The sequence below is a fragment of the Varanus komodoensis genome, unplaced genomic scaffold (genome assembly GCF_004798865.1).
Source record: "Varanus komodoensis strain SLA01 unplaced genomic scaffold, ASM479886v1 scaffold8, whole genome shotgun sequence".
Lineage (NCBI taxonomy): Eukaryota > Metazoa > Chordata > Lepidosauria > Squamata > Varanidae > Varanus > Varanus komodoensis.
Window position 1 is genome coordinate 759,884 of NW_025336481.1, and position 23,009 is coordinate 782,892.

Sequence of the window (23,009 nt, forward strand, 5' to 3'; positions counted from 1 at the left end):
GGGGGGGGGGGCTGGAGGAATCTATTAAAAGCTCTTTCTGCAGATGGAAATACTGTGCGGCTGGCCACGATGATGAACAGGATGGTGCATGCGCTAGGCATTTTGATACGGGAAATGGCAAGCACCATTACTGAAAGGGGGAGTTCCTTTGCGCCGTCACCCAGAATTGCCCCACAGCCTGAGAGGTGCGAAAGAAACACTGCAAATAAATAACTACAAAGAAAATGCATTTCCTGCCCACACACGCTCCAAGCTATTGTCCCTTGATTAACCAGAGAAGGTTTCTTTAACTGCGAAACAGTCCTGGATATTTGGAAAACGGTTGAAATTGAAAGCTAGCGGGATTTTCATGGAGCCTGCACATCATTAAAAGACTCTGGGACCTGAAACCGGTTCCTTAATTCAGTGCCAGTTTTCATCCAAGACAAAAAGACAAAAGGAGCAAGAAAGGCCGTCTCTGCCAAAGGATCTGTGCACCTCCACTGGGGGCTGCCAAGGCCCAGGAGAGCAAAAGGACAAGGGACGGCAAAGGGGCGTTGAAGGTGAAGGCTCAGCCCAAGTTTGTCCTGTCGCTGGACGTGTCGCGGGGTGGGTGATGGTTAAGAGAGACGCTCATACCTCATGGCTTGTTCTGTGACCCCGCTGACTCTTGGCATAAGCCGGTCAGAGCGTGAACGTCCAGGAAGGACAACCAGCCCAGGATGCGGCCACAGTGGCTGCATGAACCAGGCCAAAACGCATCGTCATCTAACACTCGCAGATTAAGCCTTTGTTAAAGGTATCGGTGTGGAGGAGAGTGGGGTCCCCGGAGGGAACCCCGAGGATGGGCCTGAGGAGGCCGGGGGCAGAGCAGCTGTTGCTGCAGCAGAGGCCTTCAGGAGACGGAGAGTTTGGCAAGCCCGAAAAGCAATGCCCAGGCTGAAGCTCAAGGCCGATGCGCTGGGGGCCGGTTAGAAAGGAACCCGGCAAGAACAGAATGACGGGGGAAGCAAACGCTTTCCTCAGTGGCCTCAAGTGCTTGTGTACGGTGGGCATCAACTGACAGAAGTAGCCCCTTTCCTCAGGGCCAGGCCCTCCGGAGTCACCCAGACACCAACCTGGAACGCTGGAAGTGGGCTACCGACACCCAGCAAGGGGCCACTGCCCATTTCCTAGAGGCGTTCACTCCCAGCCAAGGGTATGTGGGGTTGCCGGCACAGCCGGCCTTTGCTGCTCTGGCCGGTAGAACTGTTTTCTGTTAGGCAGCCAGTATCTGAAAAGCCAGCACACTCCAGATTCCACCTGCGGGGTCTGCCTCGCCGACTCGCCTCCCTCTCCCCCGGTCCAGATGCCCCTTCCAGAAAACCAGCCGCCTTTGAACTGGCGACCCCAGTTCCTCCAGAGCGCCTCGGAGGGCACAAGAGGAGCGTGTGCCGGATCAGACCAAAGGCCCTCCAGCCAAGCGCTGTTGCCACGACGGCCAGCTGGACGCCCAGGCTGGGGGCAAGGCAGGGTCTGCCTGAGAGCTGCAGAGGCCAAGGTGGGACAGGACAGCTTCCGAGGGAGCTGCTGGAGCAACCCTCTGCCTGCCCGGAGTTGCTCGCCGCACAAGGCACAGCAGGTCTTGAAGGCCCAGGAGGGCCCCACCTTGCCGAAACTAAATAGTGTCCTTTCCTAGCAACCCTCCCCGCATCTCCAACATGCGCACAGCACATCAGCTGGTATTCCAGAAGGAAGGAAGCGCTTCCTACACCGCTTCTCTGTTAGTGGAGATCACGGGAGAGTAAGAGCTGGGCCAGGAGGCCCAATCCCCCCCTCAGTGCAGGATTCCCAGTTAAAGCATCGCTCTCAGATGGCTGTCCAGGGGCATTTTGGATGCCTCTGGGGTGGGAGAGCCCACCACCTCCCTAGGTCATGGGTTCTGTGACCGCACTGCTAACAGTCCCGATACCCAGCCAGAACCTGGCTTCTTGTAACGGGAGTCAATTACTCCATGTCCTGCGCTTGTCGAGAGCTATCCTACCTCCCTCCGTCGTCTTGAAGTTCAAACATGGCCCGCTCTCTCAATCCCTCCTCACAGGGCTCTGTTGCCAGTCCCTGGATCATCGTTGTTGCCTCCTCTGGACCCTTCCCAGCTTGTCTGCATCTTTCTTAAAACAGCGGTGCCCAGAACTGGACACGGGACTCCAGAGGAGGTCTAACCAGTGCTGAGAAACGTGTGTGGAAAAGGAACCCTTTTGCATTGTGGCGCAGGTCACCATCCCGTCCCCCACCACTGGGCAGTGCTGACTTGCCCCATCGGCCAGCACTCACCAGGTCACGGAGGGATGGATGCTGAACTTGCGGGGTACGCTCGCCTTAGAGGTCATCAAAGAGCCCCCAATGGAGTGGGCGGACTTCCCAAAAGTGGACATGTCACTTTGTCCTGTCAACGCCGGCTGCGTAATTCAGCCAAGGACTCAAGCGACTCAACCGGCTGTAGCCAGCTTCTGGCGCATCAGTTGGCTCACTGTGATGTCATCCTTTGGAACAATGACCTCATTTCACAGAATCACAGGAAGAGTCCGTGCCCCGAACTCTCACAGCTGGAACGTCAAATATGCGGCTCGGTATTAAGACTGGCTGGAATGGGATGGGGAAAGACCAAGGACTACAAATGGGTAAAACTGGAACGGGACTTTGGAAGTAAGTGCAGAGAAAGGCTGATGTGGTACAGAGCGCGCTCCAGGTGCTTCAAGCAGGTACTGCAGCTGGGACCTCGGCATGCTTTTCACGGTGTATCTTGCACAGCACTTGCAATGCAGTCCTTCAGAGAGGTGGTTGCCAGCACTGATTAGTGCTATTCCCAAAATGCCTTTTACGAGGGGCGTTCACTGTATTCTCAGTATCAGGTTGATTTGCTATTGATGTAGGTAATTTAATTATTTTATTAGCTAATGACACTGAGGGTATACATGCAAAATTTCAAATAAGTGCCATCATTAGTTCCCTAGTAATCCTCAGTGAAAGACGATCACGATGACTGACGCGACAGTGTTGAAGAAATCGAGCACCGTGCCAAGTTCCTTACAAAACAAGGAAAAAGTCAAAAAATCATTCACGAAGAGATGGAGGCCGTTTACCAGGACTCTGCACCTTCATTATCTGCTGTTCAAAAGTGGTCAAGTGAATTTAAAAGGGGCAGAGAAAGCACTGAAGATGACCCTTGCTCGGGCGGGCCGGTTACTGCCATTACGAAAGAAAATGTGAAAAAAATTGAGAAACTTGTATTGGAAGATGCCCGAATAAAAATCAAAATGTTAGCAGAGATGACAAACCTATCCGTTGGTACCATATTTACTATTTTTCATGACCATCTTAACCTTTCAAAGGTCTGTGCAAGAAGGGTGCTGCGAATGCTCATGCTGCCTCAGAAACAAGTGCAAGTCGAGTGCTGTAGGGAGTTTTTAGAGCTCTGTGGTGAAGATCCATCGAGTATTTTCGACTGGATTGTTACTGGAGATGAAACTTGGGTTCATCACTATGACCCTGAAAGTAAGCAGGAGTCCATGCAGTGGCATAAAAAATGGTGCTGACCCTCTGGAGAAATTCAAAGTCTCTCCATCGGCCAGAAAAATCAAGGCCACAGTGTTTTGGGACTCAAAGGGAATTTTATTAGTCGAGTACACAAAAAAAGGTGAAACCATAAATGCAGCATCTTATGCAACCACTCTATGTAATTTAAGAGAAGCAATTAAAGAAAAAAGGCAGGGAAAACTGACCGCAGGTGTGTTGCTTCTTCACAACGCGCCTGTTCACACGGCGCGTGTTTGGAAGGCTGCTGTGCGAGACTGTGGTTTCGAAGAAATAAACCAGCCACCCTGTAGCCCGGCCCTGGCCCCCAGTGACTACTGCCTGTTCCCGAATTTAAACAAAGATCTGCATGGAAAGCGATTTTCCAACGATGAAGAGCTCAAGGCGGCAATTAACACACATTTTTTAGACAAGGAGGAAGAATATTTTTTACAGAGAATTGAAAAGTTAATTTCTAGATGTAATAAGTGTATTGAAGTTACAGGGGATTACACTGAAAAATAAAAATTATTTCAATTTATTATTCCTTTTTCTTCATGCTGATACCGAGAATACATTGAACGCCCCTCATACCCTTTAGGGCTTTTTTTCCCCAACACAGAAACAGTCTGGACAGAAAACCACGTCTCCCAAGAACAACCGAGCCCTGGGATGTGGCATATTCTTCATCCAACTAATCTAACATGTTGGGGCAAAACTTTTCCAACAGAAACGGATCCAGAGAATCAGAGGCAACTGGCCAGTTTTCTTTCTGAAAACAAAAAGCAACCCACGGAACAACAAATTATCCCCACTAATCTACTGATTTTTGCTTCTGAAAGCCTTTTTGTCCCAGCCAGTGTGAAGGTTATGTTGTTGCAAAATAACCCATGACATTTTGCAAATTAAAGCTGCAAAAGTGGACTTCTGCCACCCCTTACTTTGTGGCAAGAGGGGCTGAGAAGCGTAATGCTTGATGCAAAGATCAACGTGCCATTTAGAAGGATGATCAAGGAGCAGAAATGACACAGATCCCGTTTCAGTCTGTACGAAGAGTTAGGCTACCTTAACTCTGAAGGAGCATCACATACGCTGGAGAAGCCCCAGTCCTTGGAGTCAAAACTCGATCAAGGTGCACAAAGCTGCTTGATTAAACAGATTGTTGCATCCAGCTGTGTCAAGTTTCCCAATTCTGATTTATCGTGTATTTTATTTTAAACTTTATAGACTGGGAGAAAGAACATGGTTGCAGAGTTTGCAGAGTCCGTGAAGCCAAGAAAGCAAACCTAGCAGCAAGTGGAGTTCCACAGTTGCCACCATCACCCTGGGAAAAGCGCCACGGACCCGCTCCTTTCCAGAGGGCGCATTTCAGCGGGCAAATACTGGTTTCTCGCAACGTGTCTAAAGCGTGCAGATTAGCAGGGCTTAGTACGTGTTGCCCTTAGAGCTGATGCCCACGCGAGCACGTTCTTGACCTGGCCCTCGACTTCCTGCCAATACGTGGCTCATTCATGAACTTCTGAGTGCTATTCGGAGGAGAGAGACAGGATACAAATTGAATGAATAAAATAAACCCAAGGTGGAGAGAAGCCCCTCAGCCCTAAAATATCCATCCACCGTTCCAGAAGCGGGGAGAGTGGGAACCTATTTCCCTGCTGTAAGGGGGTGGCAATCTGTGGAAACCCAAGGTTTATACAACCTTCATTCAGAGAAATCATGATACTGTAAAAGCAAGCTTTTAATGGAAATTCTTGCATTTTTATTTTTTAGTCTTTAGACAGTTACAGTAAGAATTGTCACTGAAAGTCAGAAGATTGACAAGACTGAACAATAGTTAAGAAAGGAGCTCCTGCAAGCCCCCTGCAAGACATATGCTGTTGAGTACAGAAAAGTACATGCCTCTTTTTTAAATTCTATCTCACTTGCCTTCCCGGTATCTGGGTGGAAAGCTAGAACTAAGAAAGGCTACTTGTATTTGTGTTTTCAAGTGAAATGGCCCTTTCTGTGAGCGAGCAGGTACTGTACCAGGTCAGCAGATTTGCAGTCACTTGGGAAGGGCAGGCGAGGGTGGTTCTTGCGTCCATCTTCTTTGACCAGAATGTGGGATTCTGCAACTGAAGTTGCCACACACCAGAACAGTTCTGTATCGATGCAGAACAGACACCAAGTTTTTAAGTAGCCCAGCAGGCATCACTTCTAGAATGACAAGCATTCCAAAAAGAACTCGCTTCGTAGCACCAAAGGGATTTGGTCCACATGCCTTCATTCCTTCATTGAAGACCCCCGGTGGGGAATTTTGTGCTCACAGGCTATCAGCTAGCTGGAGCTTCCCGATGCCTTCAGCGCTCCACACCTGCGTCAACACATTTTCTTTCAAGCAGGGAGGGAGATGCAGTACCTCAAAAGTTTAGAAGTGATGAATGATTGTTTCAAGCCAAATAGAAAGAAAATGTTATGCACCAATTTAAAAGGCTGGCTAAGTCCATTAATCACTAGCCTGTGCTTGTGAACAAAGCTGTTATCTTCTAATTTTTTCTTATCACTCAAGTAGATATTTCCAGAAGTGGCAATTCACACGCCGTCTCACAGCACAATTTCCCATCTTTGCTCAGCAGCCACGCAGTGCAATGCCTGGCCAGGCATGACAACAACAGGCGCTGGCACACGCCCCTCCCAACACCGACCCAGCAACGTGAGTGGCCAGGCAGCCCGCTCCGCAGAACCCGGGCCATCACTACACGAGTGCAAAGAAGCACAACCGATTCTGTGCCGCCCAACCCAATTTCTAGCAAGAAAGATCCACACGAGGTGTGTCCTCAAGAGGTTCTTCCACAACATATATCCAAGATGTATTCAGAGGGGGCATGATGCTGTGAACTTAGTCAGGGTGTGAAGAAAGGCGCTGTCCAACTCCCAAGCCAAATGGGATCTTTTGGGGTCAAGCAAAGTACCAATCCCACAAGAACATGACACCCCAGCACACATAACATTCTTGAAATAACAGAACTTTATTTAGAAACTGTTTAAAAGTAGAAAAAACCCTGTCAAGAGGAGTCTGGGTGGAATATGGTTTAGGGCAACAAGTATCTAGAAGGCCACAAGAGAAATAGCACCTCTGATGTTTTAAATAATGGCTTGCTTTTTTGGCATTCATTGAATTTGGGTCTTCCTCTGTAATTTCATAGGGATTCATGCACTACACAACATTTACCATAAAATGTTTTGCTTTCTACACACATTTAGGACACAGAACCACCAGAAGCAAACAAACAACAGCACACCAAGCTTAGAAGCTTGGTCTTTGCTGTGGGCAACATCTCAAAGAGGCCCTCCCAAAGAGCAGCAATCAGGGAGAAGGGTTTGCTCCACGTGAGGAAAGGATCAAGCATGAAATACTGTAACAATCAAATTCATCTTAGCACTATATATATATTTATTATTATTATTATTTTGCATTGGCTTTCCTGTTCAATGCACACCAATTAATTTTCTTCACCAGTAGTCTGGAGCACTGACTAAGGCCGAGTGTGGAAAGCCAGCTCAAGCAGGACACTCAGCAGACCCGGCCTGGGAGAGAGAATGGTCTCAGTGGAGCACGGCAAACAAACTGTCGAAGCCACCGGAGCCGGTGGTAACCAGGTAGCCGGGGGCTCTCCAGATGCTTTGCACCACAATGCCTGTTGCCCAACGGCCAGGGATTGTGAGACTTGTGACCCAAAATATCTGGAAGGCGCCAGGCTGCCTAGCCCTGCGCCAGAGTTTAGTCTGTGGGCTTGGAGGAAGAGACAGAAGAAGGGGTGCCGAGAGGAACAGAAGGACCCACAAAATTCAATAGAACAGACACACAAAAGCAGAAGAGGAGGAAAGAAGAAGCAGATGCAGGCAGCGAGCCAGGAGAAGAGTTTCAAAGTGGCCGCGTTGTTGCTTTGGAAGATTCTGCATGCCAATAGTCTGTACAATAAAACTGAGATGACTTCAGGCACGCGAGCTGCACCCACCCTAGGCTCGTGACAGGCCTTTCCCCACGAAAGCCAACAACCGCACAGCCAATTTTGTATCACAACCGGGCTGTGTCAATGGCTCTTTTCAGCGCGCTCAATGACTCCAGGTGCCGAGCAATTCCTTCCAAAACAAGAAAGCCAGATGCTCTAACCCCACTTTGGAGCACATAACGTCTCTCATCACATTACTTAAATTTGGCATCTGGAAGCACATTTTAAGCCCCCTTAAGGCATCTCTATAATTGCAGAACTCATGTCATACTTGCTCAACCTTCTTGCAGAAAAGTCAATCCCAAAACTGCTCCACTACATACTTTCCCCCGCCGCCCAAAACACACAGCACAACAAACCCTCCAGCAACCGAGCGACTCTGCAAACCCCAAACACTCACCTCTGGCTTCCAAACTACACCAACTAGATGTTAATACTGCTCTGCTACGAAAGTGAAAAAGAGTTCTCAAATAAAACCCATTGGAGGGGGAAGTAGTAAAACTTACGCAAAGTGCACTTGAAGAGGTACTGTTTTACTTAGGAAAAGAAACCAGTGAGTCCTCTAGGAATAAAATGGAGTATTTTACAGATAAGCACATGATTGGGGCAAAGAATTCTGATTTCTGAATTCTGACGCTGCTGCTCTGCTGGTACAGTTGATGGACCGTTAATACTCCTCCTGCTCCTCCGGTGGTGCTCCTTCATCTGGTATGACAAAGCCTTCCTGCAAGAGAAGAGGCGAGAGAGCCACTTGCAGGTCAAGCAGTGGGGGAAAGGTGCCCAGCGCCGAGCTCCTTCGCCACTCCCTCAGGAGCAAACCACGTTGTGGCTTCTGCTGAAAGCTACGTGGCTTTTTGTCACCAGCCCATCTTGAACAGACATGCTGCAACGCTGCTGCTGGATTCTCTGCCACAGCACCACATCCCACCTGTAAATTCTTCCAGAAAGTGACTTATGATAATGCCCTGCATTGGCTTCTGTAAAATACGGAGAACAAGAAATGCACTCCATCAAAATGGCTTTTATCAAAGTTCTTCAGCAAGGGATCGTGATGGGCCAAGCACCACGGACACACGGGAACGCCGAGAGCAGAGAATTTTATAGGTCCCAGCTAAAAGCGCAAGTTAACCCAAAGCGCAGGCAAGGCGACCTGCCACCTGCCTAGAGAGATCCCTGTTTTGGCACACGGAAGCAGTGGCCTTGAGAAGCCTATGAGAATCCAAACTCTCCGCTTTCTTTTGGCAATACTCTCAGCCTTCCCAGTTAGGAAAACTACTGAAGATGTGGGGCTCAGGAAAAATGCACACGCAGCTCCACGTTTCCAAGTGTTCTCAAGACTTCAATTCTATGCACATCTCTGCGGAACCAAGTAAGGCTTCTAAGTAAACGCACACAGGATTTTGCTGCTGGCCTTGCCAAGAACACAAAGTAGATGAAAACACTCTCTATGTCAGCTGTTTACAAAGTTGGTTATAAGCCACTTTGAAGACCATTTGATAAGAAAATGGCATATAAAACCCACAATATGAGGGGGGCTGGGTCATGTGAGATACTGGAGGTGCGGCACTCCAGCTCGGCACATCAAGCGAGCGGACATTCTTCCAGCAAGAGGCAGCCCTCTTCAAGTGGCAGCAGCGGCACATGCAGGCAGAGGGGCGTGTGCAGAGCAGCTGCAAGCGCCGTCCGTTTGAAGTGACAGATGCACAGAAGGGATCATTCAGCAGCCGCTGCCTGACATCCCACTTTGCCACCAGCCAGAGAGGGAGGTCCTGAAATTTGGTAGCCGCACTTCAGTCACTCTGGTAGCCAGCTGGGAAGAGCTCCAACGTGAACGCTGCGGGAACCGCAGGAGCTCTCCCAGGCCACCGCACAGCTGCGGCCCATTTCAGGGGGCTCCCGCAAGGGGCCTGCCCAAGGGACCGAGCAGCGGGCCCTGCTCTCGAGGCGCTGCCCGGGGTGTCCGAATGTGCACGCAGACTTACATCCGTTGCGTAAAGGATCTCCACAATCCTTTGCAGAACCGGGTCGCTTTCCCCTTCGTTCTCCTGGCAAATCAGCTCAATGTTTCTCAGTTTCCCAAAGTAGAAGTCTCTTTCCTTTTCCAAATCTTCGACAGTCATCTTTAATACGTTGATCTAGCAAGCAGAACAGTTGATCAACATACTTTTCCCTAGGGAGGATCCTCTGCCCAAAAGAAGAGGCCCAACAAGGCAGTTTATCAACATCTGGGAGTAAGACTGATGGCATTCAGTGGGGTTTGCTCCTGAACCGGCATGCACAGATTTGTGTTATTATGTAATGACGACGCTGCAGTCACCAGACATGGTCCAAGGGGCTGCAGGAGAGCTCAGACTCCTTTCCCCAAGGCCAGACAGTGCTCTGACCTCAATCTGGGAATCCGATCCCAGATACCCCTCCCCTGCCCCACTGCAGCTGGCATGGAAAGAATCGCACCAGCTGCTTCCCAAGGTCAGAAAAGCAACCTCGCAGATGGATTAAAGCAGGCATTTACGGGGGGGGGGGGGGGGTTGGGGCAGGACAGCCAGCACACACGGTACCCTGGAGTGCAGCTTCTGCCTCCTTCACTCCCCGCAGCACTGCTGCTGGGAGGCTGAGAACAGCCATTTAGTGACCCCGCAGAAAGTCAGTGCCACTTCTCCTGCTCGGTGCTAGATGAGCACTGCTCCCGAGTCTGCAGGCTTGAACGCCTCTGGATAGGACCGTTCCCTTAGTCAAATAACAACATGCAGCCAGTCAAAACTGTAGGATGATTCGTTCTTCTCTGTGATCTCCGTGCATCGCACATATGGGCTTTAGCGCCTGCATGGAGCCTATGGCCTGGAAGTTTCTATTGCTAAGTGTTCATTTTGGGAAGAAAACCCCTCCCCTTCCTATTACCAAGAGGCACGGGGAGGGACTTCCTTTTCAACCACCATCAGGCCTAGCCTGGGAATGAATCGCTCTGCTCTTTTCCACCTTAGGTACTCCCTGTTTTCTATAGTTCTTTCATTTCCTAAAGAGTCCCCCCTTTATTCCTCTCTCTGCGACAACCCCTTTTCACTCTTTTTCTCAAAAACCTTCCCTACAAAAATATATATTCCTATCTGCTTTCCTATCTATTGCTCCTCGTGCTTTCCCAAGCTGCCTGTGATTATCCTACCTTCTTTTCTACACCTTTCCCACCTGGGCTGTGGTGTCAAGCAACAGCTTTTAGGAGATGTGCCCCCTGTGGCAGCCAGTTGCCCCCACCCAACAGGCTCTCCCACTGCCTTCTCTGCCCGGGCAAGGGACACACGCTACAAGGTCTCCACAAAACAAAGAAGAAAGCCTGGGCGGATCGGCTTAAGGCGGAGTTGGGGAGGAAGGCCGGACCGCCCTTCCAGCTCAGAGGACAACCCTGCGGTGTGGAATCCAAAGATGGCCGCACACCTTGAGAAAAGGCTGTGTGAGCCCCTGCTGAGCGCCCACGCCAAGCATTCCAGCTCACCAGAGCAGAGACGGGCCCCCACTGCTGCGCAGGGAGGAGACTCGGGAGACTGGCCGGCCATGCGCACAGACTGCCAGCCCCCCAGCCTCTGCTCCGACAGGATCATGCTCCTGAGAACTGACTCTGCACCTGACTCGCCGAGATGTTCCCCAAGCACCGCCTCGAGGCCGACAAAGCCGTCCCTGGAAAGCGGCTCAGCTCTGGAGCACCCCATGACACCAGCCTCTGCGCCAAGCCCGGCCGCCAGGCCCGCCCCTGCTCTCCTCGCGACCACCTGGACTGTCGCCTGCACTGATCCCAGAATCCTTCCAGTCCAAAGCCAGGGCCAACAATTCCAATGAGGACGACCACGAACCCGGATGCCAAGCTGGTACCAAGGTCCAGTACTGAGACTATCAGTGCTGATGCCAGGGCTGCACCCACCGCCCGCCCTCCCTGGCACCAGAGACACACGAGAGTTGGCCCTCCACCGGCCGCCATCCTTCCAGGTCTGGCCAACACGACGAACCAACCACCAGCCCATCCAGGGCTCTGGCGCCAAGCCATCGCCAGGCCTCAGTGCCAAGCTGACCCCAGGCCAAAGCAACCCCTCGACAGCAAACACCAGCCTTCGGTTCTGGACCCACACTGCTCCACGGAGCTGGACCAGCAACACTCCCCAGCACAGGTGGCCGTGAACACCTCTGCATCTCAGAGTCAGTGGTCTCATTGCGCCCATCAGGACCCTCAGCCAGAGCCCAGCACCCCCCCCCCCCCCGGAGGAGGGGCCGCACCACACAGACCTGGGACTGGAGGCTGGCCCAGGACCTCTTTCGCCCCCTATGCTGACCGCCCTCATGAGAAAAGACGCGAGTGCCCAGCTTGCTCTAGGCAGGCACAGGAGCACCCAGAGGGGACCAAGTGCTGGTGCTGAGGGTCCCTACAGGCGGCTGCTGCCACCCCCTCCCCCTCACACCGACTTTGACATGTACCCGGCCCAATTCCTCCCCACAGGAGCAGCAGCAGCAGACTTGTGCGCATGCCCATCATGGAAAGGAGCTGCGGGACTGAGCTGGATGCCCGGCCCGCCTCCCCCACCCCTGGCGCCACTGTCGCAGGTGGACGCGTTGCTCTCCGGGGGCTCTCAGGACGGCCCAAGCAAGCCTCCGCAGAGGCTTCCGGAACACTGGCTTGTGCCACAGCAAGTTCAGCACCTGCCAAGGGACCCAGTGCCCCCAGTCGAGGTCATTTCGCCATCCCACCTCAGCTTTGTCCTCCCTGCCTTCTTCACAGCTCCATCTCCTCCGGTGGCAACTACCCTGCACCTGCTCGAGGGTCAGAGGGCCCTTGCCTTCTACAAACCTAGGACTGAGACCTTCCGCTGCTCATTCTGGCTGTTCTACTGCTGCAGCAGTGAGAAAAAGGAAGACCCGTCTCCAGCGCCATCAGCCTGGCACATGCGATGGCAGCCCTTCAGCGCACCATGCCGCCCAGGCCCACTCCGTATGCGCCCCAGCCCCAGCCACAGCTGCAGCCGCCCTTGCCGGGATCACCTGGCAGGATGGCAGCAAAGCTGCCACATGGTCTCCTCGCTCAACATTCACCTGGGGCCACCGACGGGGTGTCCAGGTGAGGACAGACCGCTCCTCCGTCCCACGGTGAAGACGGCACCCTCCCCCCTTCACACCACGAGTGAGCAAGCTGCCCACACGTGTGATGCACAGGGACCACAAAGAAGACAGGCCTGTCGCTTCCCTGTTAACTGCCATTCTTCGAGTGGCCATCTGCGCGCTCACACAACCCACCCCCTGGCCCCACTTGCTGCTGCCCTTCCAAAAGATTCTCCCTTGCTCTCCATGGACGCTCAGAGCCAGACCAGACTGGAACCTCCGTCCGTCCGTCCGTCCGTCCTTCATATATATAGTGCTTTTTTTGTTTAAAAAAAAAAAAAGCGCCAGAACTCACATCGCCAGCAGTAAGCGCGCGACCCCACACACCAATCCCAAGCCGAGCAGCAGAGCAGCGTCCCAAGCCGAGAGCAGCGCCCTCACTATCAGACAGCAGTTAGCAGACACAAAAGCAGCCCCCCCGCTGGCACTATGTTCATGACGTTTGCTGCTGATCTGCTACGATTCAAAATCACTTTGTAAAATCCATTGGAAAAAAAGGTGCCGGAACACTGTTCCGATGCATTCTATGACAAAAAAAGCCCTGTATATATTTATCTCCTGCCTTTTTCCTACAAAGGGCTCAAGGCAGCTTACATCTCCTCTTCCATCTTATCCCCACAACAACAGCCCTGTGAGGCAGGTTGGGCTGAGAGTCTGTGACTGGCCCAAGGTCACCCAGTGGGCTCCATGGCCAAGCAGGGACTAGAACCAGATAGTCCCAGGCTCTTAACCACGACACCACGCTGGCTCTTCTCCTTCCCCTCAGCCTGCAGATCCACGGCAGTCTCCAGAGGAACTGAGGGGATGGGCAGGAGCCCTTCCCCCTGCTTTCTGAGAACAAGAAGGGGGGGCATCCATCCAAAATTTATTTATTTATTTAAAAAATGTATGCCGTCCATTATTGTCATCTCTGGACGGCTTACAGCATTATTTCAAAATAACATAAATTAACTATTCCACGCTGAGCATCATTTAGAATATAAATAAGTCATATCAAAATTAAAATTATGTAGTAAAATATTGGCCAAATAAAAAAGTATTGACCTGGCGCTGAAAAACATATAATGACGGTGCCAGGCGGACCTCTCTGGGGAGCACATTCCATAGTTGGGGTGCCACCGCAGAGAAGGCCCTGCTCCGAGTACTCTGTCTCCTGACCTCTTTCGAAGAGGGTTCCCGGAGGAGGGCTTCTGTTGCCAATCTCAGGGGGCGGGAGGGCAATTATGGAAAAAGGCGTTCTTTTAGGTATCCTCGTCCCAAGCTGTTTAGGGCTTTATAGGTAATAACCAGCTCCTTGAATTGAGCCCGGACTTCAATGGGAAGCCAGTGGAGCTGATAAGAGGACTGGGGTTATGTGAGAATAACGCCCAGTCTCCGACAGCATCGTGGCAGCTCTGTTTTGCACCATCTGAAGCATCCAGACTGTCTTCAAGGGCAGCCCCATGCAGCGCGCGTTACAGTAATCCAAGTGGGAAGTGACCAATGCGTGTGTCACGCTTAGTTATAGAAGCTTCCTGACAACAGGCCCTGCACAGGCGCAAAATGCTGCATGTGGGAATGCACAGATGACCACTTGGCGAACAGCAGTTACAGCACACAACCTGCCTTTCGTGTGGCAGAAGAGCTAAGGGGCAAATTTCTTTTGAGATTCTTATAATCGTCAAGGAACTATACAAATTGCCTTGTTATTTGCTAAACAGGCATCCGAGTTGCCATGCAAAGTGAATCGTGAGTATTTACACTGCCAAGGAATAGAAACAGCAGCTTTTCCTTCTGAGAAGTGGTAGCTTGCTCATTAAGACCAAGTCCTAACCAGTTCTTTCAATTACACAGATGCACGGGATCATTTAAATGGCTAAATCTTCTCAAGAAATTCAGGACTTCCTCTCTCCCCCTTCATAAAGAACAGCTGGTGCCCAGATGAAGACACAACCAACACCAAGAAAGATGACTGAACTGCAAAAACGCCCAAATCCTCCACTGAGCCAACACTGCAAGGTAGGAGTAGATGAGAAGCAACGACGGAAGAAGCAGTGCTGACCAATCCACCGCTACACCATCCGCTTACATCTGAACTGATGACATGCTCACATAAAACACCTGTCTTCATCCTCTCAGACTTTCTGCTAAGCACGCACAGGCTCAAGCGAGGGGGCAACGCATCCTTTCAAGGGGTAGACGAGCCATCTCCGCTCTCCTAGCACCCAAAGCAAACCAAGGCTCCGGTGACAGGGAATCCCGGTTTCACAGCCTGTGGGAATGTATACTCAGATCCACAGGGAGACCCCCAGGTTATGAACCTCAAGAGTTTTATAGGAGAACATCCAGGAAAAACCCCTCTGCAGAGACAAACCTGCAACAGCACTGCCAGGTAGAGGTGCACAAACCAGCTACAAGTTTCCAGAACATATACAGAGTGTTTTATAGGTTTCTAGCCAAGTACCAGGAACAGGGCAAGTGATGAGAAAAGAATGGGTACATGATCAAAACAATGTGATAAAACGGCAGAGGGGACATGACATAATGGTACAGTAATTATCTGTGAATACAGGGTATTGATAAGGCTGAAAGAAAAGCACATGAATCGTAAGAGGCCTCGGGTGCGGGTACTGGCGGCTGACTGAAGCGAACAGTGCAACACGCTTGACGGTGCAGCTACATGCAGCAGCCCAGCAAGTCTCAGTCTCTTAAAGGAAGAGATGAATACTAAAACAGCTCCGGGGATATTCCGGCCCTTTCTAGGCAAGCGGTGCAGGGACACTGCAGGTCTGAGTTTATCTCACAAGGCAACGCATACAGGCAACCTTTCTTTACAAAGATTTGCTTGAATTCTCACCTGTTTCCCTTTCAAGAGGAACCCAAAGCAGCTTACATAACTCAGTTTTTCTCCTCACAACCTCCCCCCCCCCCCCCCCCATGATGCAGGCCAGGCTGAGAGTCCGTGACTAGCCCTAAGTCACCCGGTATGCTTCACGAGCAAGTAGGGACCAGAACCCAGGGTCCCAGTTCAATACAGCTCCTGGGGTCCCACTTCTGTCAAAACTTTGTACTATTATTAGTAAACGTGGGCAAATTTAAGCAACACTGCCTTCCCTAGTTCCTCTGGGTGCCATGTAAGGGCTGGGCAGCAGCGGTTTTCAGTCCAATTCATTTGGCAGCATGGAAGAATGTCCCCCTTTCTGCAGGAAGGAGCTACATGGGTCCTGAAACAGCGCGTTCGCATTCTTCTGCTTGAGACCTCTCGCGAAACACAGCGGACGATCACTCCTCCCACTCAGACACCTTTCGTATCACAGGGCATGAATGCAGACCGCCCCCAGTACAGCTCGTCTGTGCACGTCCGCCGCTCGCAGAGTAATGGGCCAGGAAGCCCCAGGACTGAGCTTCAGCTCTCACATGCCTGTGGTACCACAGGGCGGGGCATGCCACTCCCCTCCACTAGGCAACGCGTCCTGCGAGGCACCTACCTGCTGGATCAGTTCAGCAGACTCGTCTTCCCCGATCCCCGCGGGAGCCTTTTTAACCATGCCGGGCCCAGTTTTATTCGCCACCGTTCTCTGTGCGACCATGGGCCTCACCGGAGCTGCAACACAGAAGGGTGTGAGCCGCAGGTGACCAAGGCGGCAGGGGCCGCCCGTGCTCCTGCACCAGCAGCCCCGGCGAAGGACGTCCGCGAGGGGAGCCCCGTGCACCGCAGCAGGAGGTGCCCGCAGTCCGAGGACAGCCCGAGCAAGCCCTCTCCGGGCAAGGCGCTTAGTACCGATCATGACAGTTCTCTTTAAGGAAGCCACCGAGCCTGTTCTCACAGACTTCAGTTCTGAGGCCTGCATCTTACTGTTATCTACAAAAGGAGAGTGTTTCTAGCTGTTATGCACTGACCCAACATGCCGCCGGAGCAGCAGCGCCAGCGCCTGGCCCCAAGGAACACGCAAGGCGCAACAGATGTGCACCCCTCTTGGCACCTGCACCCCCTTGTGATGCCGAGCTGAACGCCAGGCATGGACAGGGACGGCCCACGGAGGCTCACACCATTTAGGCTGGCACAGAGAATGTGCAGCACTGCATGCCTCTGCCTCCTGGGCCAGGAAGCACCTGCAAAGTGAGCTGCACCTCCCACTGCTCCGGCACGTTCACCTGGACTGCTGGCGCAGCCGGGCACAGGCTCTGGCCCAGCACAACCCCACTCCCAGCGCACGTCCACGGCCGGCCGCCCGGCCTCAGCGCACGCGCCACATGCTCCCACGCACCTGTGCCACCAGAACCAAGGTTCTTCTTAGGCTTATTCAGCAGCGGAACAACAAGAGCGGGAGCTGGCGCTGTCTCCTGACCCTGCCGCGCTGCCACAGGGTCGTAGTCTTTCCCGTCGTAGTTTGCGTCAAAGAATTTTTTGAACCACTGAACGAATTCAAAATTATCCTGGAATTTTCCTTTCACTAATTTGTCCACAGGAATTATCTGAGGAGAGATTGTACATAATGAACACAAAGGAGAAACACTCTTACTCAGGCCTCAAGGAACAGATGTTCCAAAGACAAGCGCACAGGATTTGTTAACGCAAGTTCAGAAAGGGGTTCCTTCTGAAACTTGAGCTGGACATGAGCAGGAACTTGTAGAAACAAAGTTCATGGCACTGAAAAGAATTTAGCAGATTGCAACAAATGTAAAGACCCAGAAAGGGAATACACACAGGAGGAACACTGCTACAACAGAGGAGGAAAGCCAATCATCATACTACCTACACACACAGAGAAGGATTCTAGAAACATAATGCATTAAAATGAAAGTTAAACTCAAGGAAGTCAAAGTATGAGCTTTCCCTGGCAGGCAGTAGAAGTACAGGTTAAGGAAATTCGTTTTAAATGTCAGGAGAAACAAGATGTGACATGGGAAATGGGTGGATGGGGGCTCCTGTGATTTTGACCAGAGATGCTGCACTAAGAGAAGCTAACAGCCCTTGCCCCCATTTTTCCAGTCCAAGTTGCCCATGCCCTCAGAACTGCCCCCTTCTCAGCGGTCACTTCATGTCACATAAGATGTATTCCTTAAGGCCATATTAAGAGACGCACATGTGGAAGCGGAAGTTCACATTTCATTAAATACAAAGAAATGAGCCTCATCCTGCCATGACAAAATGAGTCTTCAAATCACACGTGACTACTGTAATGTGCATTCTAAGTAAGTTTGTTATTTTGCCCCATGTAGCTTTTAAAGTACATTTGCATATCTGACAGCTGAGCGTGTTGCCATTTGGGTGTTCTGGTCAACAGATTGCCCAGGAACCCATAAAAGGCAGCAGTCAAGGAAGAAGATTTCCAATCAAAGTGAAAGGCAAGCTACCGGGGAAACAGGACAAGCTGTGAACTCTCAGGTTGTGTACACACATATTGACATATGTAACAGAGCCACAGAGATCTTTTCAGAATAGAAAATTTGCCATTACTGAGAGCCAATACAGAATGCACTGCAAGAATTAGTACAGAGAATTGTAACTTCTGAACGGAGCTTGTGCCCCCTTGATGACTGAAATCAGTTCCCACTGCTTCTATCCTCCTCTGCTCTCCAAGCAGAGTCCCCACTTCTCTGATCCGGTGGCCACACAGCCCCACTTCCCAGAAAACCTTTCCTTCCATATGCATTTTAAAGTTCTGCTACACCTCTGCCTATACTCTGCGGTAACAGCATACAGGACTTCGATTTTCCCAGAAATTCAGCTCTAGCAGCCTTTCCCAATCTGGTGCCCTCCAGGTGTTTCAGATTACAAGTCCCATCATTCCTGCCTGACCAATCAGGAAATGAGAATGCTTTGCCTTTGAGCCTCTCGCTGGTGTGGCTTGGGTACTTGTGGCACCTCATGTAACAACTGACATCTTCCCACTTGATAAAGGGAGCGTCCTTCACGTTAATTTCATCAGCAAACCCTAACAGAGGTGCACAAAGTGCTTTCATAAGGAAAAGCAGCTTCTCAGGGGAGCACGCTTGAGCGGCAAGAGGGAGTCTGAGGGACAGGTGTTTCCCCACCAGCTATTTCTCTGCTACAAATTACATTTGCTCTCACACACACTTTTGAAACCAGGGCACACATTTCGGGCCAAAAAAGCAGCCACCAGTGAATAGCCCAATGCCTCTTTCTCTGACCTTAGCTCTCCAATCAAGATGCTACTCCCCAGGGCAGTGGCCCACCAGCCATGTATGACTTTCATACAAAGTCCTTTACCTGACCTTTTCCAGCCGGCTCCTCACACTCAGGGGAGAAGCAACTGATTCCAGAGAAGTTCCTGGGCAAATGCTTCGCTCAGAGCTGCCTGAATACAGGGTCATTTGCAAGAGAAAAGGTGGGTAATTTTGTTGCTCTGGGCAATGAGGTTTCCATACTTGACCAACATCTGCAAACTGGAAGAATTCGATGATGTCTGGCCCCACCACCTTTATTTATTCATAGTGCTTCTGTATACCTTCTTGTAGCCACATGACTCTCTAAATGCCTTACAAAATTTAAAAAACCAACAACACAGACATCATAAATAAAAAAGATGTATGCTGCAGAAGGCATCAACAGGCCACTTTTTAGTCAGGGGTATGTGATCTTACAGCTTCTGTGCATTTTCAATTATTCCAATGCTCTTGTAGTGTAATTCATCAGCCAAACTTATGTTTACACATTTGCGGGGAGGGGGTAAGTTAGAAAAATATAGCCGAAAAAGCTGAGAATAAATTGCAGTTGGTTGGTTTTAAGTTTAATCTGAGGCACATCTAGTTTAAGCTAGACTGCTAGGACTCCAGATTTATCAATTTTTAATTAGGAAAAGTAAAAGCTGTCTAGTGACTGAGAGATACCCAGAAGCAGAAAAGATTAACGAGCTAGGACACAGCAGCATCCGGGCCGAAGAGGAGGGATGCTATAAATTGGTGTCCTTAAAACTGCAGCATTCCATCAGGATGGACTCAAACAGCATGCACTGAAACACATACAAAGATACTTACTTTGTCAACACCCATTCGCTTAAAACCTGCTTGTAGCACCTTGAAGTTCTGAATGTATTCATGTTCCAATTTTGCCTGGAATTTCACTTTCTTGAGTGTTACGGAACCAGGGAAGAGCATGTCCATGAACTGGCAATAAGCAGCACCTTGCAGGGAAAGAAAAAGGCAGGTGTACTTATGATGATGCAGGCTTAGGGTGACATGGTCAACTCAGAAGGGAAATTTACAATTCCTTCACAGAATTGCTAGCATCTTCACAGCACTCCAGACAAAGAGCTTATGGAACTGCGGTGTGCCATAGGGTTCACTCTGGGGCTGCAGGACTCACAGCTGTCCGTGAAATCACAGGTCTAATCACCAAAACAATTCCCCAGCTTAAAATGAGGCAGTGTGACTCATGAGCCCAATAGCCTTTACAAATCAGTGGCAGCAAAACCAGAGCATGGGCATGTCCCTGGCTAGTACAGGATCTGTTTCCTCAAGGAAACACACTGCCCACTTAAGAACAACACTCTTGCCTCTTGCTTGACTTAAAGAGACCCCCAGAATGCCGCTTGCTAAAATGGGATGGGGGTTTTCTACAACACTGAAGATGGAAGACTTTATCGTACTACAGCTTTCTGTCAGCTGACCGTGAGCCTGAGATCCCAGGACACTGATTGGCAAAAGGTTTAGGACAGACAGAAGTACTTTTCCACAGTGTAGTTAATCTATGAAATTCACTGCCATGGGGGGCGGGGTGATGAGTGGCAGTCTGGGTGGCTCACTTGCCCTTCCCAGGATCTTTGTCCTGCCACCTGTGCATTTCCTCCCGCTGGACACTCCTTTTGCATTTATCAGCTTCTCACGGCGACTATCAGTGTGTACAGCACATTATGTATGACCCAAACTTTACTGAAACTTTCTCCTGAATTCCCTTCAATAGTTTCCATACACAAATATCCACTTCATTCTCCTGTTGCTTTTCTTGTTTGTATTGTACTGTACAAGCAGCAGCATAGCATTGCAAGGCATGAAAACTCTGCTGCTATCACTATGGATTCGTCCCCTGAGGCTCAGCCCCAGTGCTGAGGGCTCACAGCAAGACGTTTAACGCTATGCAAGCTCCCACAGGGACCAATATAGGCTGTGCAAAACCTGGTTCGTGTTTGATCTTCTGCAAGGAGTCGCCAAGTGGTGCAAATTTGAATTCGTGTGTGAAACCAAGCAACACCCGTCTTGTCACCTCTCAAACGCTGCACCTGGGGAGTATTCCCCAAACCCCACCAGCACCGCAGAACCACTGAGTGAGCCTTGAGGCATTCGCACCATGACCCCCACCCCAAGCCCCTTCTATTAGATTGCACCCCGAACAAAGCACACAAGGCCAAAGAAACCTGGAGGACAAGAAGCATGTTACAAACAGGAGGTTCAAGCCAGCCAGCCGTGCAGCTTCCCCCAACCTGCTCCTACCAAAATGTGCTGCACTCCAATTCCCAGCAGCCCCAGCAGCTTGGCCAATGGTCACAAATGCTAGGAACTGCACTCCAACACATTTGGAGAATGCTGCAATGAGAAAGGCTATGCTAAAGGGGGTACGGCACCAAACTAAAGGCATGTATACTTTTATGTTTGGTTTGCAACTACAAAAAACCCCTCCTTCCACCCTAAAGGCAGGCAGACACTCCGAGCAGCATCCAGAGAGAAAGGCTGATCTCCAGCTTCTCCAGTGCTCTGAAAGCCTCAAGCAGCACTTCTGCTCTCAGCGGTCTTCTTACCTGAGCAAAGCTGCTCTATCTTTGTCAGGTTCAACTGTAAGGACTCGTTGATCCAGGCAAGCATGTCATGTCGACTCAAGTTATCACTTGTCACTGAAGTGGAATACACGTTAACTGCCATTTTCTGGAGAAAATGAAGAAATGAGGGATTTTGTTTACAGAGAGGCTAGCAAAGTGAATCCCTGCCGCATCTCACATCCCTCCATCACACTCTCCAAAGTGAACAGGAAATCTTTCCTAGTCATCAAAGGCACAGTCACAACTGTTGGATGCAGACCACCTCCTAATGAGTCAGTTTACTGGAGCCAGAGTAGCCCCTTATCAGAAACTCACTGATCCAGTAAGGTGCTGACTCTATGTTTATAAATAGCTGAAATCAGATGCTGCGCTCATACACTGAGAACCCTTTCCTGTCACTAAAGGAAATATATTGCAATGATCCAACGCAGAAAAGAGGAAGGTAACCTAGCCAATTCAGCTGCTGCCTCAAAATGGTTCTTCAGACTTGGCTCATTTGCCTTCCACAAAACATCTCCAGGGAAGACCCGGCACGGGAGAGTAAGTGGAAGATGAGCAAATGAGTTTTCCAGGAAGAACAAATTAGCAAGAGGAAAACAAAGCGAGGGGCCCACAGGAAGACTGCATGCACCCACTGCCTTTGGAGATTTTCGGCAGGGCAGCCCAGCAAAAGGCGTGACAATGGATGTGAAGGGAACTAGCCCTCCTGGGTCCTTGAGCTTATGGAAAAGAGGGCACACTGCTTAAGTACCAGAAGCTTCAGCTAGCAGAGGCAAGGAGCTAGTGATGAGTGCCCTGAGATCTCTTGTAGATAAAAAGGGGTGTATTAAGCTTGAAAATAATTAACTACCAGGGAAGAGAAAGCTCAGCAAACACACTCCGAAGAGCCTGGGGAAGGAATACAGAAATGCAGCCCTTCTGCTTCTTACTGGGACTTTTTTATGGTGCTTACTTTGAAATCTGCTTCAGTCAGTTGGCATGCCTGCTTCGGGATTACTTGAGGGACCGCCCTCACCCATACAATCAAGCCCATGTAACATCTGCCCCTGCGGTCCGAACTGGAGCCTGCTATTGAGAGAGACGAGGCACCAGGCACATGGCCTCAGGGACTCCTCCTGCCCTGCCCCTCCAGGACTGGGATTCAGGAAAGGTTTGAAGACCTTTTATCTGGAACAATACTTCCTTTGCTCGGAGGACAACAAGTTCTCCTATCTGAGGGCATTTCAGCATAGCATTCCGCATGCTGACCAAGGGGCCATTCTTATCTGTTTCTTTCTTGCCCTTTCCCCTCACTGTGCAGCCCTGGGAGGTGTTGCAGCTTTAACAGCCGAATAAAAAGACGAACGGTCAGCCAGACGTCCGTTCACCTCGCGCTCCGAGCGAAGCGGCAGGACGCGAAAGCTCCCGCGACCGGGGGAAAGCAGCCTTCCCGGCGGAAAATTCATTTCGGGCGCGGGGACGCGCGCTGCACAGGCCCCCGCCCGAGGCGCAGCCGCCGCCAGGCACGTCGCGCGGAGCAGGCCGGGCAGGGGCGCCCCGGGGGGCTCCAGGTAGCGCCGGCGGGCCGCCCGGGAAGCGGAGCGGGCCTCGGGCC

General features: G+C 50.9%; 1 protein-coding gene across 3 annotated transcripts in view; it reads right to left on the minus strand.

The window, feature by feature from the left end:
* Nucleotides 1-8,035: 8,035 nt before the first annotated feature.
* Nucleotides 8,036-23,009, minus strand: part of MAPRE1 (microtubule associated protein RP/EB family member 1) — a 15,195-nt gene continuing 221 nt past the window's right edge. The window contains exons 1-7 of one of the 3 annotated variants that reach the window (XM_044455346.1): nucleotides 22,368-22,761; nucleotides 21,398-21,521; nucleotides 19,641-19,786; nucleotides 16,907-17,114; nucleotides 16,127-16,242; nucleotides 9,506-9,658; nucleotides 8,036-8,247 (exon numbers count right to left, since the gene is read on the minus strand). In XM_044455346.1, coding sequence (XP_044311281.1) covers nucleotides 8,191-8,247; nucleotides 9,506-9,658; nucleotides 16,127-16,242; nucleotides 16,907-17,114; nucleotides 19,641-19,786; nucleotides 21,398-21,521; nucleotides 22,368-22,448 — 885 coding nt within the window. In that variant the 5' untranslated portion in view covers nucleotides 22,449-22,761 and the 3' untranslated portion in view covers nucleotides 8,036-8,190. The other 2 variants (XM_044455349.1, XM_044455348.1) reach the window with 2 other exon arrangements.